The sequence below is a fragment of the Hydra vulgaris genome, chromosome 10 (genome assembly GCF_038396675.1).
Source record: "Hydra vulgaris chromosome 10, alternate assembly HydraT2T_AEP".
Lineage (NCBI taxonomy): Eukaryota > Metazoa > Cnidaria > Hydrozoa > Anthoathecata > Hydridae > Hydra > Hydra vulgaris.
The window spans coordinates 5,316,471-5,339,000 of NC_088929.1; the positions used below are offsets into that span (position 1 = coordinate 5,316,471).

The following is a 22,530-nucleotide window of genomic DNA, read 5'->3' on the forward strand; positions in this document are numbered from 1 at the left end:
GGTTAGTTTTAGTTTTTTATCTTTTTTCTACTTTATTATAAAGTATTTTTATTTTTTGCTTTTGCATTAATATTTCAGCAAAGCCGCCACCAGCAGTATCAAATTTCTATGCTTCAAAATGAAGTGGATAGTGTCAGACAAGATAATGTAAAACTTTACGAAAAAATTAAATTTTTGCAGAGTTACCCAAACAAGGTAAAGTTTAAATGTGTTAAATTAGTAAAAGAAAAAAAGAAAATTTATATTAAAAACCTTTTATTTAAAAAACAAAGTTTACCTAAGTTTCTATTTTATAATAATAAAAATAATCACATAAAAAATATATATTAGCTCAAAAATAGTACACTTTAAATTTTAAAAAATTAAAAAAAAAAAAAAATAGTACACTTAAAATAACGTACATACTTTTTTTTATAACACAAGTAAAAGCACAACAGTATTTATTTTATGATAATTGCTACTTGGAAACCTAAACCATTTATTAAACTATTTAGTAAATGGTATTCAGAAACTTCTTGTCACAACAAAGTTGCTGGTGAAGTTATTAACTAGAGTTTTTATTTTTGCAATAAGTTATAGTTTTTTATTGTTACTATCTTTTTAAAAATAAAAAAATCATTAGTTATAAAGCTGCAGTTAAAAAATTTAAATAATAATGATTAAAAAAAACTAGACATATTTTAATTCATTTATACAAATGTTGAGAAAAAAAAAAAGAAATTAGTCTTTAATGTTAATAAACCAGATCAGGAAAAGTTTAAAAACTTGAATAAAGTTTATATATATATTTTTTGTTATTCACCTCCTTATAACCCTCGCTTAATACTATAACTCCGAAACATGAACCTTGACAAATAAAGCCGCTGCACAGAGAAACAAGTTGAGCGCGGTACTACCAGGGATGTGGTGGGGATCAAACTCGGAACCTCTCGCTTATGAAGCAAGTGGTTTACCACTACACCACTACCACATAATATGCACACATCTACTATAGCGTATATAGATAACAAAATTGTTACTAGTTTTTCCTACTTTTATAGCATACAGTATTTTCAGAAAAAGAAGGAAAAAATAAAGAATAATGAAAGAAAAGATCGCTACCCCATGCCAAACTCTCACTCAATGTAGTGGCACTCCTTTGTGGCAGCAGGCTATAAGGTTGTTGATGTATGTACTGATGCCCCCAGCAACAGGCTATTTCAGTGTGACATCAGAGATGTTATCTAACCACGCATTCTTAGTTTAAAATTTTATAAATTTTTTTTTTTGAAACAACAATTTCTTTTTTCCAAATAAAGACTTTTAAAACAGTTTCTTATAACTTACTTTACGTTACTTTCCGTGCAATGTCACGTGATGTAGTATATGTTACAATTAGTTTTTGCATGCTAGATTATATTTAGCCTACATCTTAATCGATAATCGATAATTTTCATTTACTCGACTAGATTATTTATTTACTAGTCGAGAGGGAAACATGGTTATAGCGGCGCTAATCGAGATGAGTTCCCTTCGTACCAAAGTACTAGTCATACGCTGAGTAGGCAGAGCCGGGATTTGAACCTGCAATCCTGCTGCTATGACCAATAATTATTCGGAACTTATTAGCAGCGCTTTAACCATCTGAGCTATCCCGGCTCTAAATAAAACAAAATATGTATATATATAATAAAAGTTTATATGTTTTAAATAAGTTTATATGCTGCAGTTATAGGTATTATTTTCATTATTTTTCATTTATTTTTGTAATATGATTAAATTCGTTATTATATTATGACAACCAAAAAAATGCTTTTTGAACATGCTTTTAAAATATGTTTTAAACATTTTAAGATAGGTCCTGATCGTAAAACTTGTTAAATATGCTTTTAGAAACATTTTCTCTCCATTGTTTACCTCATAAAGTAAAGTTGCTTAATTGCATTATTTTATTTTACTATGGTATTAACCACCATGAACACATTTAATGATAACAAAAAGGTAATGTAACATGTATTTTTTCTATTAAAATTTCATTTAAATTGAACATTTCACCAAAATTTTAGAAAAGGATACTTCTAAAGTTTCTTAACTATAAAATATATCAAATTGCTGTTTTTACTTTATTTTATTTAGAATTTAAATAAAGCGTTTGTTTTGCTGGGTTTTTTTTTTTTTTAATTTGTTTTTTTTTTTAATTTAAATAAACAATTGTTTTGCAGTATTTCTTTTTAAATGTTTTATCTTGAGTATAAATAAAACATTGCCATATTCATTTTAATTATTTTATTTAGAATTAAAATAAAGCTTTGTTTTTTTTTAAAAGTATTTCATTTAAAGATGTTTGTTTAAAATAAAAAAATAAATTTTTGTTTTTGTAGTTTTTATTTTAATTATTTTATTTAGAAAATAAATAAAACATTTGTTTTATTAATCTTATTTTATTTAGAATTAAAATAAAACTTGCTATATATATTTTTTTAATTATTTTATTTAGAAAATAAATAAAACATGTTTTATTGATCTTATTTTATTTAGAATTAAAATAAAACTTGCTATATATATTTTTTTAATTATTTTATTTAGAATTTAAATAAGTTGTTGGTTATTAAATTAAAATGAATTAAATTTAAAATATAATTCATTTTAATATAATTTTGATGTTAATTTAATATTTTTAACTTTCTGTATTTCAAATGTTTTTTTATTAGTTATTAGTAAAGTTTGACGAGCAATTACTGCCGATCATATTTGATCGGCCAGATCAAATATGATCGGCATGTCAGTTTTTCTAAAAGTAGCTGATCATTGATCGACTGCTATTTCAAGCGCTGATAGAATAATTTTGTGATGGATTAACAGAAAAAATAACTTTGAGAATTCTTTAAAATATCAAAACTAAAATATTAAAGTTTTTTACAAATTTAAATTTATTTTTTAATTGAAAACACTTTCTCTTTGTTTACATTTAAAATTGCATCAACAGCACCAGTAACAGCTTTGAATTGTGTATAGAATGGCTCTCCATAAGATTCCAGTTTTGTAATTGTTAATTCAAGAAACCCATAGTTTGATAAAATAAACCATAAAACAACTCTTAATGAAAGGTATTACTTAATGAAATCTTAATAATAAGTAGATATAGAACCTAATAGATCTTTTGAGATTTTAATTGAAGTTGCTCTCTCATCTAATGAGTTAAGTACTTGTGTAATCTTTTTAAGAAAGTTTTTTAATATTTAAGAGCTGCAATCCAAGTTCTTCATATTTTTTTATATGGCTGTGTAATACACTAGCAGGACAGGTTAACTGTGAATTAATTATAGTAAAATCCTGCTAAACATTGATGATGCTTTGAACACTATTCTCCTATCTCTTGACATATCTTCAGCATTTGATACAATTGATCACAGCCTGCTGATTTCCCGTATTAAAGATGAATTTGGTGTCACAGATATTGCACTAAAATGGCTGACATCATACTTGCACTCTCGAAAATCTTTTGTTTCTATTGGATCAACAAAATCTAGACTAATAGCAAGTTCAACAGGAGTACCACAGGGTAATGTATTAGGCCCATTTCTATTTTCCATGTTTGTTTCACCTATATATCGTATTATAGCTAAACTTGGTACCAATCATCATCAATATGCTGATGATACCCAACTTTATACTGTCATCAACCCAGGCATAGATAGCAATAATAAAATCAATGTGTGTGCTGATGCAGTAACAAAGTGGTTTCTAGAAAATGGACTTCTGCTCAACCCAAATAAAACAGAAGCTGTTTTATTTGGATCTAGAAAACAAATTACCAAGCATAAAAATGATTCAAAAATTGTTATTTCTGGAACAACACTAACAACGATAAATTCAGTAAAAATCCTTGGCGTCACCCTAGATTCATCGCTCTCTATGGACAAGCACATAAACAACACTATTAAATCCTGCAATTACCATATTCGTGCACTTCGCCACATTCGTCCATGTCTGACTAAAGAAGCTGCAAATACAATTGCATGTGGCATTGTTAACACTCAGCTTGACTATTGTAACAGTCTTTTATCTGGTACTTATAAAAAAAATGTTAAAAAACTCCAACGAATTCAAAATAGCTTATCTCGAATCGTTTTCCATTCTCCTATTCATTTAAATTCAGAAGTATTGCTGAAATCACTTCATTGGTTACCAATAAATCAAAGAATAATCTATAAGATATCAGTTATCACATACAAAATTTTATTATATAAATCTCCTGCATATTTATTTGAACTCCTAGAAGTCCGACCTTCAAAACAAAAAACTAGATCATTAGACAGTTGTTAACTTACACGTCGTCAACAAAAAACTTCTCTGGGCTCAAATTCTTTTTGTATGACTGCACCTCGAATTTGGAATGGTTTATCTATGAACACACGAAACTCAACCTCTTTAGAAACATTTAAAAAAAGACTAAAATATGAACTTTTTATAAACGCTTTTTCAAACTCATAGCCAACTTGTTTTAGTGCTTCTGAATTACTTCATCACTATTGTGATTGTTGTAAATAATGGCACTTTAATCTCTAATTATTATTATTATTATTATTATTATAAAATATATAAATTGCTTGAGCTGCCTTTACCATATATGGTTCTGTATTAGAAATAAACAGCAAAATGGTGTTTTTGTCAAAACTTTCAATACCTTGTCGTAGTGTATAAAAGTTTCATCTATGTATGGTTAACTACTGGGCAACGTTTGTCACCGCACTGACAATTTTTTCTGTTTGAGCAAAAGATTCTGAATCAATCATTTTGTTATATATTTTCAATATATAACAAAACATAAACTTGAACTGTTATACAGTTGTTAACTATTATAAAAATTAAAAAATAAGTATATAAACTTAAGGGTACAAAATTGGTTGTTTTGTAAGGTCTTTAGGTTTTGTAATGTCTCTTTTACCGAAATTCAGCCATGACCATGACAAGTATTGGTATGAGGTTAACTTGATCCAAGTATATGGATGATTGAATGAAATTGTAAAAATTCCGCGCTCTATCATTAATTAAATGATGGATTTTGATGCGAAACCAAGATGGTAGATACACCCTAAGAATAAACTCCACTATGGTACATAAGTTATCTGATAGTTCTGTGACAGAAACATACAATCCTAATATTCTGTTGGCTGTTTTCAATCAGCAGCATATGTTAGGTGGCCTAGTTTGTGCTTTGCAAAACCTGGAGGACATATGTCTGAGCTAATTGCGAGAGTAATATCCTTCAGATACCTCTGGTCTTTACTCAAATTTGGTATATTAACTGATGGCAAGGTGCAGTTAACTGGCTTAAATGATACTACTGGAGGCAGCTTACAGGCCTTCAAAGATTTTTCAATGCAACTAGTGTAGGAACTAGGTCCGGAGGTAGGACTATCAAAAGAATCAAACAGGTGTTGAAGAGTCAATTTGTTGAAATGCAGTTGACAAATTACCCATTGTACCAATCTCCGGATCCTCAGTTCAAGACAATATAGTACACCATTATGAATTCCAGTATTTACAACCGTTGAACTACATCATACCCTAGAACAAAAACATGGTTTAAACCTTCAGGCACTTCTACTGTGGTATAGTTGTAAATACTCTCTCTAGCTGTTTTATATATATAGATATATCCAATTAAGTTACTAGGCCTAGGTCATGTTAAACGCTAGAAGCTATGGAAGCCATGGCTTGAAGTAATACCCCAAATCTTTGACTTATTAAAGTGGTATAAAGTGGTAGTAAGTTTCATTTGCATTTGTGAAGAGGAAGAAGGTGACAGCTCGGAATTATAGTCCTAGTCACCAGGTTCAGGTGCCGCATCCATTGTCTTGTTATCTTTTAAGAAACTTGATGTTAATGAAGCCCTATCACCACCCATAGATTTTGAAATATTTTAAAATACTTTTGTTCTCCTTTCAGTATGTTGGAGCTTTTTGGTTTCTTGCAAATTGAGCGATCCGATGCACATTAAACCCTTTGTTCTCTGATCAGCAAGAAATGTTTGTTTTTTAAATGAGACCTTGGATTTCTTTGGGCAATTGCAGTCTGTAAACGTAGAGCACTTGCAAGCTGCTATATCAAAAAGAAAGCGTTATTCTTCTTTAAACTTCTTCACTTGTGCTTTAGTTGCCATACTTTTCTCTACTCTTTTGTAATAAGATTTGATATTGAACTTTTGTGATATGTGTGAATTATACCAAAGACATGTTTATTTGCCATTCTTTTCTCTATTCTATGTAATAGAATAAAGAAAAGAAAAGTTTAAATAATGAACAGACTTGATATCAATATAACTTTTGTGATATGCGTGAATCATATCTACACGTTTCTTTGAAACTGTCGGAATGGATGCATCAGAATACAGCAGTTGCAGCTTTTCACAAACGAAATGTAATATGGGAGAAAATGTGAGTTCCTTATTACTAATTGTTTCAGATTCAAGAGGCCACCTTTTGTAAATTCTTCTTTTGTTGAAAGCATCCTAGCAAAATCTGTCAGTGATTTAAAAAATTGGGGAGTCTAATGGCCTTCGCTTTGAAAATTTTGCCATATTTTGTTTCTTACTGCTATTTTTTTTCTTACAATCTGAAGCAATAACTTATAATAATTTATTAGTTGTAAATAATAATTGGTTAACTAATAAATAATGATAATCTGGAAAATAATCTGCTAAAATAATAATTAATACTGTATATGCTCATTTGCTCATGTATATGTAGAGAAAATTTCAAGACAAAATAGCAACATTAACTTATGTACAGATCATAAAAAAAAACAAATTAATTTTTAAACCTAGATTTTATAATGTTCACGTACTGCATATACTCATGTAAAAGTCAAAAAGTTACTGTATTAAGAGATTAAACATATTAGAACAAAAGAAATTGAAAAGAGAATAGCTGCATTTATTTCAATTGAAATATGTACCTGGTTTTGAAATTACGTTAAAAAGGTGCTATAAAAAATTAAGTATGATAAAAGTGTCTTCGACGATTTTGGGGTAACTTCAGACTCTTTGCCAGAACAGAACATATTGTCCGTGGGGTGTCAAGCTTTGCACAGTAATTAACCGCACATTGGTGCAACTTTTGCACACTACCGCAAAATGCTGATACCCTTAAAAAATATTTCCAAAAGTATTTAAAAATATAGAAATTTTACTAAGTTTTGGAAAAATTTAGTAAAAGTCTCTTGCCAGAACAGAAGACATTGCTCTAGGGTGTTGAAGTTTTGCACAGAAATTACATATATAGAGAGACAACTTTTCTGCTCTACTTTGAAAGCATCATTAAAAAATTTTTTTTTCGAACTCCCTCAATCAACAGCTGAAGAGTATCAGAGTATCAACAGTGCAATGTTGTGCATAGATGCCTTCCCTGATTAAACTTCTGATGTGTATTGTTGAGACCAAGTATGGAACCCTTTGTCACGTTGTTATGACTAAAGTAGAAAAAACTATAAAACACAAAAAGCCATCGTAATCACCAAGTTTTCTAAATCCATCATTCTCTAATATTTGTGGTCTTTGAAGTAACTTTTCTTCTGTTGAGTCTTATCTTATGCAAACCTACTTGCTTATTATGAGACTAGTTTGAGTTTGGCTGTCTAATAGTTTGATCTTAATGTTGATGGTTAGCTTTTTTTAATTTGTAAAAACTCCAATAGTCAAATGCTAGGCCTAGGCATTTACATTCATGACATTGCTCATTTGTTGGGAGACTAGGTTTGAATCCACAGACTATTCTTTTATGTGCTTTTGTTTAGCACCACTTCACTCTATCACCTTTCCCTTCGTTTTATATCTCTCCTTCATCTCAAGGCTGCACTCTTTTTGATGTTATTTCTAATCAAATTGACCAAGTCTTTTCTCTTTATCCTTAAACCAATGTCGTTGTTGTTGGTGACTTTAATGCTCATCACTCTGAATGGCTTGGCTTTAGTGTCAGTGACTCTGCAGGCATTAAGGCCCACAAATTTTTTTCTTTTTTTATCTCTAACTCAATAGTCAACTTTCCAACTTGCTTTCCAGACAATCCAAATCATTTATTTCCTCTACTCGACTTATGCCTTGTTTCTGATCCTAGTCAGTGCTCAGTTTCCCCACATTCACCTTCTGATCACGGTTTGATCTCTCTAAAACTATTATCTCATTCATCTTCATTGTCAGAATCCCCCTATCATCGTACCTTACACAACTGCCTTAAAGCTGACTAGGACTCTTTTTGTAGAAAGAGTCCTTGTCAGGAAATTTCAAAATAAAATTGTTCCTTATTTTGAACATGTTTGTCTACAGTACGTAACTTATGACAAAACTTTACATACTTTAACAACTCCTTGAAATGAACTAGATCTAAAGCATTGAAATTTTATGAAAATAAATTAAAACACATCTAAGCGAGAAGCAACTGTTCAGTTTACCTTCAAGTGTTTTCTTGCGATATTAGCATGTAAAATGCGATGCCCAAGATTTTTCTTGCCAAACTGGCACGCCAAAGTATGCCTTGTAGGCCTCACACATATGTACGACTTGCTTCCATGGAATACTTTTTCGCTCTTGTCTTCATGAATTATTTGCACATGTAGCAGAATAAATTTTTTTCTCAACAAGGCTGTAAGCAACCACTATTAAGTTGGGAGTTACTAAAAAAAAAGAATAGAGTTATAGAGCAAGGAAACGGTTGACAGAAGACTTAAAAAGCTGAAGGTTGTATGAGTCAGGAAAACATGAAGATGGGAGAGAGTTCCAAAGGGTTGAAGTGTGGGGAAAAAAACTAGACGAATAAAAGTTTTTGGAGCATGTAGGGACAGATACAGTAAAAGAATGAGACTTTGATGAATGACAAGTCAAGCAAGAATGAGTTTTAGTTGATGGAACTAGAGATGATAACTCCTTTGAGCAGCGATCATGATTTGTAGAAAAAAAATGCAGCTTTACGACGATGGGTAGAAGGCTCAAGCTTAGCAGATAGATGGGGTCCAACTACTTTTACAATGCTTTTTTGGACCTTGTCTAGAAGAGAAAGAGCATCATTAGAAGAACCAGCCCAAATATGACAACAGTATTCCATACAGAGGGGAATAAGAGATATGTTAAAGTAGAGAATGGAATCAAGAGAAAGAAAATGGCGAGCATGATAAAGAGAAGCAACCTTAGCAGATACTAATTTAACAATCGATTGTATATACAACTTCTCTTCAACTACCAATCATTATCCTTTCAGTCTGCAGTAACACAAATTGGAGTCTTGGTTCGAGACTGTGCTTTTACACTTATATGGCTACTTTTGGGATGTTCAAGAACGTTCTAAAAACATCTGAGAGTTTCTCAAAAGTTCTGCAAGTTTCTTGAGCATTCTAGAGTGTTTAGGAGAATCATAGAAACATCTGGACAATTCTAGCAGTTCAAGAATATTGTAGGAGGAAGCTCAAAAGCTCAAATTTCATTGTATCGGTCTCAGAAGCAAAGTTTTTTTTGTATCAACAGCGATTATCTTTCTGTTCTAGACCTAATGGGTTAGGAAAATACACTTTCAACCCAGAAACAGAACAAAAGTGAAAATTGTTACCATTTAATTGATACACCTAGCATATACACAAAAGAATCAATCTGAGCCTTTAAATATATAAAAACATATGGTTAATTCACTTGAGGCTATGTGCAGTAAAGCTTTACAAAAAAATGTTAAATGGGAGCAAATTCTGCTTTATTAAATCAAAGGTTACTTTAAAGTTGTTATTTTCAAAACAAACTTTATAATTTAAAGTGAAAATAATTAAAAAAAAATTTAAATCAACAGATTCTTTTTACAATAGATTTTTGTAAGTCAAAGACAGAACAGCAAAAATATGTATGATATATGGACTTGTCTTGAGAAAGAACTTAGTTAGGTACCAACTACTAATTGTTCATGTATGGCTAAATTTTGGGCTGGTGTCATTCCATATGAAATCATCCAGACCATGACACCCTTACATCTCAGAATTTGTTCATTTTTACCTCACTTGCAGTCGATATTAAAAAAAAAAATAACTGTAAAAATTTTAGTTGAAAATACACAAGTTCCAGAGATATCATTAGTTGAAATAATGCTGAGCATTTTAGTGATTATCTGCAGCAACTACAAAGCAACTTTGACATATAGTATCTTCATAATGGCTTGGGGAAATTTCGTAAAATTTAGTACCCCAATAGATTTTTACTTGAGGAATCAGAAAATAGCACCCTTAAGACTCGATTTTTTCAGAAAATGCCTTGTTTATCCAATTTTGTTTAAAGGTATTGTAAATTCATGATTTTTGGAGGTAAAATGTGGCCCAAAATCCAGAGTAAAAAGTTTAGTTGTATATCATTATTTTATCTTAGGTCTACTAATAAAATTAGATTCATCGATTGTCTCTCTAATACTTGATCAAAATTAGTGTTTAAAAATTGTGTCTTTTTAGAAAAATTTAAATTTTGTAACGAAAGTAATTGAAATGCTTTTTAAAACATTTATTTGAATAAAATATCAAATAGTGTTATTTATTGACTAGTTTAGGACATTTATAGTCATGGGCTAAGGGAGAGCCAAGGGGCCTCTGTATAACTCCCCCCCTCCCCCCCAATCTTCCTGGATTTTTCAAATCCCAGTGGGATTTGAAAAAAAGAAAGGTAAATCATACATGCGTAATAGGTAAATAAAATTACAACAAAGTTATTTTAAATGTATTTAATTTTTTTTTTGTAACCAACTGCTTATATTCTCCAAATCTAAATCAGATATGTTATATGTACGACCTGATATTTTTGTGGGTGTAGATATTAGGCATATAACTTCAGAATTGAGCACCCAGCACTCATCATTTCTCATTGGCTAAAAGAAGTTTTTACCTGGTCCATGTGGATGCATGAATCTGACTTTTATATTAAGCTCGCTTACATCTTCAGCAATCCCTACCCACCAAGATCATTCATAAAAATATGCAGTATAATCCATTTTTTTAATGTTTAATGAAATCTCTTTATTATGTTTGCTTTTAAGAATGATATCAAATATTTCAATACATGTATCAATACTTGCTTTTTTATAACTTATAGTGTTTGAAGCAAGTGGAATAAAATTTTGGTGTGAGTGTTAGCATTTGCACCCAATGGCAATAAGTGTCAGTCTCTGAAATTTTTTTTTTTATTTCATACATTAAAATATCTAGATCATGGTCATTGCTAATGATGTTGTTTGAAATGGGTTTTTTTATTTCTGTTGTTAAGGAAGTTTCTTTAATGTTATATGCTAATGAGACCATTTTTGCAACTCTGTCAATAGTGTTCTTAAATTGCTGCAGGCAGTTTGCTGTGTTTTAAAAGACTTTTTAGTTTGACTGGTGAAATTAAGAGCAATTCTATAGTGGTATCTAACTTAATTTTTTCTCACTTTTTGATTCCCATTCGTCCTGTGAATGTAAATCTTCATCTGTTTCTACTGCTTTTTTGTAACATTTACTGCAAAATTTCCAACCTGGGGTTACATAAACATTTTGTCAAATCTAGGGAAATCTTTATATTACCTAAGAAAGAAATTTAGTTTTAAGTTTTTAAAATAACTGAAAATAATTTTTTATAAATAATATATTGTTTTTCTTTTAATTTCCATATCAATTCTGTTGTAATTAATGTTAGATGGTAATCTAACATTAATTAGAGCAATTTTTTTACTTTGCTTGTGTGTTCTAAGCGGGTTGCAACAGTTTATAATTTTTCTCTCAAAATATTTTCTATAGAGTTGCTCATGATAACAACATATAATTCTTATTGAACAATATCTTTAAATTTGCTCACCATATTATTTCTTCTTGTTCTTCACAAGGAAGATTTTTGAATTGAACAAAACCTTGTTTTCTAGAAAATCCAGTTTTGTGGCAATGAATGTAAAGACTTTTTCTGATGTCACATTTCTCCATATTAAATATATTTATTATTTATAATATTACCCGCCAAAAAAATATAAAAATAATAAAATTCACAATAATTAAAAAAAAAACAAAAAACAAGTAAAGTACAACTTTTAAAAAGAACAAAACAAAACTTTTGCTTGTTTTTGATATAATAAGAGGTAAGCATTCGCCAATTTGAATTAAAATAATGACAATAAATTGTTTCTCAAACTCAAACAAAAAAAAATTATGCTTTTAAATTGAATTTTAATAATTACTTATTATTAATTCATTTTATGTATATAAAAAACCCAGGGAGATTGGGGGAGGGGGTAGAGTTATATGGAGGTCCCCAGGCCTTCTCTTAGCCCATGACTATAAATGTCCTAAATTAGTCAATAAATAATGCTATTTGATATTTTATTCAAATAAAATTTCAAACTGCTTTCATTACAAAATTTAAATTTTTCTAAAAAGACAGTTTTTAAATGCTAATTTTGATCAATATTAGAGAGACAATTGATGAATCTAATTTTTTTCAGTAGACCTAAAATAGAATAATGATATACAATTAAACTTTTTACTCTGGATTTTGGGCCACAATCTTAATTTTACCTCCAAAAATCATGAATTAACAATAATTTTGAACAAAATTGGATAAACGAGGCATTTCCTGTTACAATCAAGTCTTTTCTGATTCCTCAATTACTATTGCTATTTTCTGATTCCTCAAGTAAAAATCTATTGGGGTACCAAATTTTAGGAAATTTCCCCAAACCATTATGAAGATACTATATGTCAAAGTTGCTTTGTAGTCACTTCAGATAATCACTAAAATGCTGAGTCAGCATTATTTCAACTGATGATATCTCTAGAACTTGTGTATTTTTAACTAAAATTTTTACAGTTATTATTTTTTTAAATATCGACTGCAAGTGAGGTATAATGAACAAATTCTGAGACATAAGTGTATCAAAAATGTTTTTTTTGGATGATTTCATATGGAATTACCTGCTGATTTTCTTATATTCTCTACTGCAACTACAGGTGGAAAAAGATTCACTTTAGTAGTTTAAAATGATGCAGTTCTCTTTTCCAAAATTATTGACAATATGATGCCTTGCAATTTTACAAACAGGTTTTATTACGCTTGTGTTGGAAAAGAAAAAAATACTAAATGTTATGCATTGTAAAAGCAGTCCAAAATGTATTTTAAATCTGAAAAAGTATTTATTATCTATAAATTTACTATTACATTTATACTATTCAAATAACTACATGTGTATTCAGATTAACAAGGGCACAAATAATAACCAGAGTATTATCTAATAGATTCACTTGAGCAATTTGCACAGTTATATGAACAATGCAAAACCTTTTTTTTTGTCCAATTACTCTTTCCACAAATATATGAACATTACGTAGCAGTCTAGATGTATCTGCTTCACCTCAAGATAATTGTTGTATTCCTTTTGTAAAAGCTTTTTAATGTTGCCCCAACAGCATCAGTTTATCTTTAATATTGAATCCTCTGTCAGCAAGTCGCGGTCAACAGTTTAAAGTTTCTGATAAAAGTTTGACAAAATACTTATTTGTTTTTCTGATGCATGACCACTAGAGCAGCAATTTTTTTGGTAAAAAAAAAGCAACTAAACACTGCATCTAATTTTTTTTCTATATCCTTCAGTGATATTAGAACTGTTTTTGTTTATTTTAAGGACAAATATTAGTACGAGATGTAGAAATTGGATGGTTTCACAATTATTTCACATTATTTTAAAATTTTCTTTGTTCATTGACAATATTTTTTTACAGATGTTTGAACATTTTAAAACTGTTAATATATAGAAAAAAGGCGTAGTAAACATAATTACAGGTAAGGTTTATTAAAGGTGCTATTTAGTATATTATTTAGTAATGACATCAATTAAGTTTAATGATATGTTTTTAAACAAATATAAGGAAAAAAAAACATTAAACATTTATGCAATTGCCAAAATGTAGACACAAAGATGAATCAAGCATTGAAAAGAAGGCAAAACATGTTAGATATCTGAATGTTTATTGTAAGAGGCCTTTTTATCTTTTTAAATCTTTTATTTCTTTTTTAGCTTGGTATCAACTTCCAACTAATAGGTTACGGTTAAGACATCAATATTTAATTAGTAGATCAAAAGGATTCAAAAGTATTTATGATAATTTTATTTGTCCTATGGTATCAAATTTTAACATGAAATGCAAAGGAAAAACAACCTGTTATCAGGAAAATGGAGAATTGTGTCTCAGATATTTACAAAAAAATTGTAAATATCTGAGAGTCCTGTGGTTTTAAGAACTATATTACTGAAGAGGATAAAATGCTATCAAAATTTTTGAATATTCACAAAAAATGGGTATCAATGACCTAGGAAAAATGGGTATCAATGACCTAGGGAAAATGGGTATCAATGACCTAGGGAAAATGGGTATCAATGACCTAGGGAAAATGGGTATCAATGACCTAGGGAAAATGGGTATCAATGAGGGAAAATTTCTAGTTTGAAAAAGGGACACTAAAGTAAAGATAGTTGAAAAATTTCAATCAATCATGGAGATTCTTTTCGAAATTGGAAAACGCAATATTATACAAGCTTCTGCAAGCTCAGTCAAGATATACTAAGAAAAAAAAGAGGAAGATTTAGCATTTTGGGAAGATTGGAAAAATGAATGTAGAAAAATGTCATTAGTGGGCAATGGTGATGCCCAAAATCATAATGACGACAACTATGATTACTTAAATTTAAAAGATTCATTCAAAACCCCTAATTAAAAATGCTGATACATATTATTAAAATGAGATAAAATTGGTATGTGAATCTGATAATTTTTATCATAAAAATGCTAAATTGTATATTGTTACATGCGTGTTAAATATTACTTTATATAATAAACAATGAATGTACTTTTTAATTTTTATTTTTTGTTATTATTATTGTAGATTTTTCAAATCTGGCATTGATGGTAGGTAATGCAAGTTATAATCCTGATGAGAATGAATATCAGCAAAAAATATCAAACAACTCTAAATAAAAAAAAATAAAAAATAAACAATGTACCACTCATGCCTTGATTAGATTCGATCCTTGTCAATAAAGAAATTACTCTAGATGGTCTAATTGCAGCTACAACTCCTCTCAGTGTAAGGAATGGTTTAAGCTATCAAAATCAAACAATTTTCATAGCCAGTATCTTGAACTACCTAAGAGTAAATGTAAATAAAATTAAGAGAAACAGTCAGATTGAAGTGTCATGAGGTTTTTCAAAATCACAGAAATGAAATCAGGAAACGAGAGAAAAAAATCTTGTCCTTCACTTTGATGGCAAACTAGTTACATCTACCTGTTCCAATGATCCTAGTAAGTTAAAAATTTCAATATAAGCTAGTATATAGATGAAGAACAGGAAAAGTAATTTTTCTAACTGGTGTTATACCAAATAGATATTTAATGGTAATATTTACAATTACACCAAATTTTTGATTGTAGAGGTAAATTTTTTGGTCTTTCAATAAAAAACTTGCATAAAATAAATAAATCAGCATTTTTTCTTTAAAGATTTTTAAAAATATAACGATATGTTACTCCTTGATCTGGCTATACAGTCAGATTAGCTACTTTAACAAAAAAAATTAGTACTACTATTCTTAAAAGTTTTAATACTATTGCAGGGCTTAGACCAAATTGGAAAGCAATATCTTCATTTAATAGACTTTATAGTTTTAACTTTATAAGTACAATTAGGAAATGGTCCTCTGACAATAAGTCAGTTAACTTTATTTATATAAATTTTATACACAGGAATAAAGTTAAAGAAAAACCGGAAATAAATTTATCTTTTCATCTTATGTAAGATTTTAATATGAAACATTTTTTTTTTTTTTTAAGTTTATCCTATTTTATTTAAGTTCAATAGTTTCATTTGATTTCTCAATCAACTCACTTCTGTACTGTATTAAGGAATGTTAAGAGTTCCCAATTCTGTTTTATAAAAATTGTGTTAACAAATTTTTGAAACAGTAGACTTAAAATCAGGTAAATTGGTGTTTATAATGTTGGATTGGCTAATTATTGGATGGTATTAATAATAATAAGGATTGTCTTTTTTTGTTTAACGTAAAGCATTATAGCAACCTTTTTTTTTATTAATCAAACCAGAAATTAAAACAGCTCCCAAGTGTTGAAGTTTAGATGGACTCCAGTCATTATCTTAAATACCAAGTACTATATAAACAATTTGATTACCTAATCTCCATCTCCAGTTGACATAATACAAAATGTGCATACAAACATGTTGTTTACTAATTTTTATCCTAGTTGTCCCAATTTTATGACTTCTTATTTCAAAAGTTTTTCTAAAAGTAATTTTATAGAATTTCAATTCACTTTTTGAATTTTTTTCAAATTTTTATTCAATTTCATTCACGTTCGCATATGTTTGAGTAACCAAGTGCACATTAACTGGTAATCATAATTTAATTTAATAATCAGCCTAAAAAAGAAACAGAACATAAGAAAATCTTCTATAGCGTATTTAGATAAGCATTTGCTCATTTCTTTTGCTTATCTTTATAGCATTTTTAGAAAAAAAAAGAAAACAACGAAGAATAATAAAAGAAAAGATTGCTGCCCCATCCCAAACCCTCAGCCGATGTAGCAGCACTCTCCTGGGAGTCAATCTATTTGTCAGTCAATGTATGTACTGAAGCCCCCGGCAGCAGGCTATTTCAATGTGACGCCAGAGTGGTTATCTAAACAAGCAATTTAATTTTAAATAATAAATTAGTAAAAATCTAATTTTTTTCCTCAACAATTTGTTTCTCCTTCAATATACACACACACACACACACACAAACACACACATATATATAGATGCATATATATATGTGTATATATATATATATATATATATATATATATATATATATATATATATATATATATATATATATATATATATATATATATATATATAGATACATATACATATATATATATAAATATATATATATATATATATATACATATATATATATATACATATATATATATATGAATGTATACATATTTATATATACATACATATGCATATATATGTATATATACACATACATATACATACATAATTATATACATATGCATATATATATACACACTCATATACATATATACATACATACATACATATATATATATATATATATATATATATATATATATAAATTTATATACATTTATATATATATATTTACATATATATATATACATATACATGTATATATATATGTGATAGATAAATAGATATAGATACATAAATATATACTTTTATTAGTTTTTACGATGTACAGTTTTATTAGAATAATCCATCTATGAAGATTGATGATGATTCAACACAGAGGTACAGTAATTCATATGAAGAAAGAATTGACCCTTTCAATGATTTTTCAAGAAAGGTAATTGTTTTATTTATTTCATATATATTTAATTGTTAATTACATCTTTAATTGCTAATTACTCAAAAACTACTTAAGAATTTTTTGCAATTTTTTGATGCAATAAAAATAATTGAATTAGTTATTTGTTCCAATAATTTTTATTGGAAGCGTAGATAGAAATTGAACATTTTTCCGAGTACTTGGCATCTGCAGGATCTTGCTTTGTCTTTCTTTTTTGAAGTTGCTATCCTTTTTTTTTTATTCTTTTATTCTCTTTAATCTTTTTTATCTGATTTTCTTGCTTTTAAATTACATTCCTTTTATAATTAACTAATAACTTTTATTAACTTGCTACTGAGGACAATTTAGAGGGTTTGCTTCATTATGTACAATTTGATCTCATTTTATACAATTCTATAGACATTTTGGAGACATTATTAATACTATTCTGTAAAATATTCTTCTAAAAAATTATGCACTTTAATAATATAGCAAAAAGCATTTGGATTCTGTTTTATGGAGCGAATTAAAGATTTTGCTTTATATTTATCTTTAAATTATTTCTTTTTCCATATCCAGATTTTTTTTCAACAAATTGAGTCTGTTTATATTGTCGTAAATTAAGCCCGGTTGAGGATTGAGTTACACTGATTAGTAAATGACTGGGGTTGATATTTGACTGGGGCCAAGGTTGGGTTTGATAAAATAAAGCTGAGCCCAGGGTCGGGTTTGTGACCAGGGCTGCATAGACATTTATACATCCTAAAGTACTTTTTTTTTTTCAAAATTTATGTTTGATTTTGTTTATATATGCATTTATAAACATTATTATAATCAACATGATCATCATCATCATCATCATCATAATTGTCATCATCATTATCATCACTATCATCATTGCCATCATCATTATCATCATTATCATCATTATCATTATTGTCATCATCATTATTGTCAGCCTCATTTTTAGCCGCGGCTGGGGCCTCGGTCACTTACTAACACTGATCGATTTTTAAATGTCAACTTGTGACAATGAAGGATTTTGAAGAAAATTCTTTTTGATTTAACATTTGTTTACTCATTTTAATTTGATGACCGATATTTATTACAATTAAAATGAAAGAACCTTAGCTTCTGTTTGCAAAAAATTTTTTAAAAATGTTAAGCAGTTTTTGAGTAATTAACGATTAAAGGTGCTGAATTTCATTGTGTTCATCTGATGTATATATATATTTAGTTATTAAACAATTCAATTAATAAAACTCTCTGAATTTATCTGGGAACAATTATTTTGTACCAGTTATGATATGTTTTATAACTCATATAGTTTATCCAATACAATAGTAAAGTTAATTTTATATGTTACAAATGTCTATATGTTTTCTTCAGTCTTCCTTTTCTTCTTTCACTTTTTTTATTCTACTTCTGCACCTCTTGTACTATTTCTTTACTCTTTTTTATATACTTTTTTGGAAGTTGCTAGATGTGTGTTAATTACTAGTTTAAACAAGTTTGTCTAGCCTTCATGTTAGGCGCTTTATGCTTTATTTAATCTAAATGTTTCACTTGATTAGTTTATCTAAATTTTAATAATTATTGTTTCACGCCTGAATAGTATGTCCCCTTTGTAACAATATATATATATATATATATATATATATATATATATATATATATATATATATATATATATATATATATATTAATTCACCTCCTCAAGGCCATGAAGGCCACTACAGACGAGTAGGCTACTTATTTGTGGTTATAACCCTCTCTATCTTCGAAACACGAACCTTGACAAACAAGGCCACTGGTGGGAGAAACAAGTTGAGCGCGGTACTACCAAGGACATGGTGGGGATTGAACTCGGAAACTCTCGCTTATGAAGCGAGCGCTCTACCACTACACCACTACCGCATAAAAATATACATATATATATATATATATGTGTATATATATATATATATATATATATATATATATATATATATGTATATATATATATATATATATATATATATATATATATATATATATATATATATATATATATATATATATATATATATATTAGGGCCCTGAGAATTAAGTGTTGCTTCAATTCAAGATTCAATTCAAAAAAAATGATTTGATTTTTTCGAATTGCTATTTACTTTGTGTTATTGTTTTTTCTGATATCCAATGCTAAGATGCTATCAAAATTTTTTTATTTATCTAAGCCAGAGTAAAGTAACTGTAATCCATTGTAATTGTAATACTACTTCCAAACAACCCTTAAAAAATTAATCCAGGAAAAAAATTTTAAGTAGAGTTTTTTATTTGAAAAAAGATGCTTAAATTTGGATTTCCTCATATTGCTGATTCAATTCGTGGTTCGATTCGATTTGAAAATCAAGACCTGCTTTGATTGGAGATTTGATTCGAAACTAAAAATACTCATTTGCAAGGCCCATATATATATGTATGTATATATATGTATATATATATGTATATATATATATATATATATATATATATATATATATATATATATATATAATGTATATATATATGTATATATATATGTATATATATACGTATATATATATATATATGTATATATATGTATATATGTGTATATATATATACATATATATATATATAAATATATATATATATATATATATATATATATATATATATATATATATATATATATATATATATATGTATATATATATATATATATGTAATAATTTGTGGTTTGAAATTTATAAAACAAATTATTTTTAATTGCTTTTATAAATGTTCATTTTTTATTAAATGATAGGAGAAATTACAACGATATTCAAACCTCTCAACTCCAGAAAAGATTACACTAAACATGGTTATATTTATTTATTGATTTTTATTGCATAATATTTTTGTAACACTTAATGATAAAAAACAATCTGAATTTAAAAAATTTGTTACTATAACAGATGTTTTGTATGTAAGCTATTATTGCTGTTTTTTATTACTGTTTGTAAATAACATCTTTTTATATACTCTATTGCATTTGTTCATAAGACAAAATGAGTCAATAAAATTAGGGGGGAAAAAGTCTTGTAAAGGAGCAAAAAATTGGCATTGTTTGAATTATTTGCGTTAAATTTTTTGTTTGCATTATTTATTGCTTTATTTGTTATTATTAAATTATAATTGATTCCAAGGTTGTTTTATGTTCATCTAAGATTTAATTTTACATTTAAAAAGCAATTTTATTAAAAATCAAATAAAAATCAATTAGTATGATATGAGCAAAAAACTAAAAAACTAGTTTTGAAAATGATGGCAAATTTGCAATCACTAGGCACTAATTTGCTTTTAGTTGGTCATTTTAGCCATATTTTTATTTAAATCAATCATAAAAAGGTTTCAATTAGCAGCTTATTTCAATATGTTGCAAGCTTGTTTTGATCTGATTGTTTAAATTTTTGCGATTTCAAATAAATTCTTTTTTTTTCTGTTTGTTATAATGCTCCAAAAAGACCAAGCAGTCTTTACATATAACTCTTTGGAAGAACAAAGAAGTTAATGTTGTCTTTCTTATCAATGTTACATATATGGCCACAATAGACATTGAACTTCAATTCTCTTGATTCTAAAGCGAATGCCTTAACCACTATTTTACAACTGCTACAAACCACTATTTTACAACTGCTACAAACTACTATGTTACAACTGCTACAAACCACTATGTTACAACTGCTACGAGCCACTATGTTACAACTGCTACAAAATACTATGTTACAACTGCTTATATTTGATTGCTTTGATTATTGGTTATTTTAATTTGTTTTAATGTTGTTTTTTCCTAATGTTGCTTTTATCATGTCATAAAATTGTTTTGCATTGGTCATAATGTCAATAATTTCATCAAAGTCATTCAGTCATTTCATCAAGTAACTAATCACACACACTAATTACTTTTTTCTTTACTTTTTCTCTACTTTTTTTATACTTTTTTGGTTCATTTGTTATTCTCTAGCAGAAAAGATTATTTAAATTTACATTTTTGACATTTATATTATTATGAAATTATTTAAATTTACATTTTTTATATATATACTATTATATTTATATTATTATGAATATTTATACAATAAGATGCCATTCTTGACTTCTAATTCATAAATCAGAAAACTTTTGTATGATTAGTTTAAAGTACTTTTAAGAAAAATAAAAACTTTACAATATAAGAGTGATTAAATAGCTTGACCTTATTGGTGAGTAATTATATAGCTTGACTCTCGTTTGGGGAGTTGGTTATAAAACTTGACTCTCCATTGGTGAGTGGATGGTGGTGGGAAATATATAATCAAATTATCTTATCCTATTAGATTATTACATTATTATTTTGAATTATTAACAAAGATCAAATTTTTATTATTATTCAAATTTGTTGATATATATTGATCAATTCTTTTTATATTATAGACGTTAAAAAAAAAAAAGTTAAAAAGTTAAAAAAAAAAGATTTTTTCGATGTTTTAAAGTTTTCGTATAAAAAAAATTTTCTGAAAATTTTTTAATTTTTTATGCAATCTATATGAAACTGCTAAAAAACTTTTTTTTAGACTCGCTTTATCTTGTCCAATAAAGTTGCTCGAACTTTGGTGTTTTTTTACACCATTATTTTACATTGTCTTGTTTTCCTGGTAGGTTTGTTTTAAAATTATTTTAGTATTATTAAATTATTTTAAAAATTTATAGAAACCATTTCAATCATTTTGTCCACTAAATGCTGTTTAGATTTCAAGAAACATGAGTTATTAGAATATTTGTAAAACAATAATTTTTCTATTATTACTATTTTTTTTTTTTTTGTCAGCTTAGAAAAGATAAAACTCAATGAAAAATTTCAAACCTTTTTTTTTTTTTACTATTATTATTTTTTACAAATTAGTTTTACTACATCTTTTTGCATTTAATTTGGCCTATTTAAGTTGCCCAATTTAAGTTTGCTTTTAATTCACTTTAATGTGTTATTTTTTCATTTTAATTTGGTTAATTTTCATTGTAATTTGACACACTATTCTAAAACCTTGCGTTTTAATTTTGTGCCAAATTAAAATTGAAATTGGCCAAATTAAAATAATAAAATGCCAAATTAAAGT

General features: G+C 27.7%; 1 protein-coding gene across 1 annotated transcript in view; it reads left to right on the top strand.

Annotated features, from left to right (window-relative positions):
* Window positions 1-22,530, top strand: part of LOC100197434 (protein CASP-like) — a 75,151-nt gene that overhangs the window by 44,420 nt on the left and 8,201 nt on the right. Inside the window, 4 exon segments of the mRNA NM_001309705.1 lie at window positions 79-195; window positions 17,315-17,410; window positions 20,202-20,258; window positions 21,991-22,071. Of these exon segments, the coding sequence (NP_001296634.1) occupies window positions 79-195; window positions 17,315-17,410; window positions 20,202-20,258; window positions 21,991-22,071 (351 nt within the window).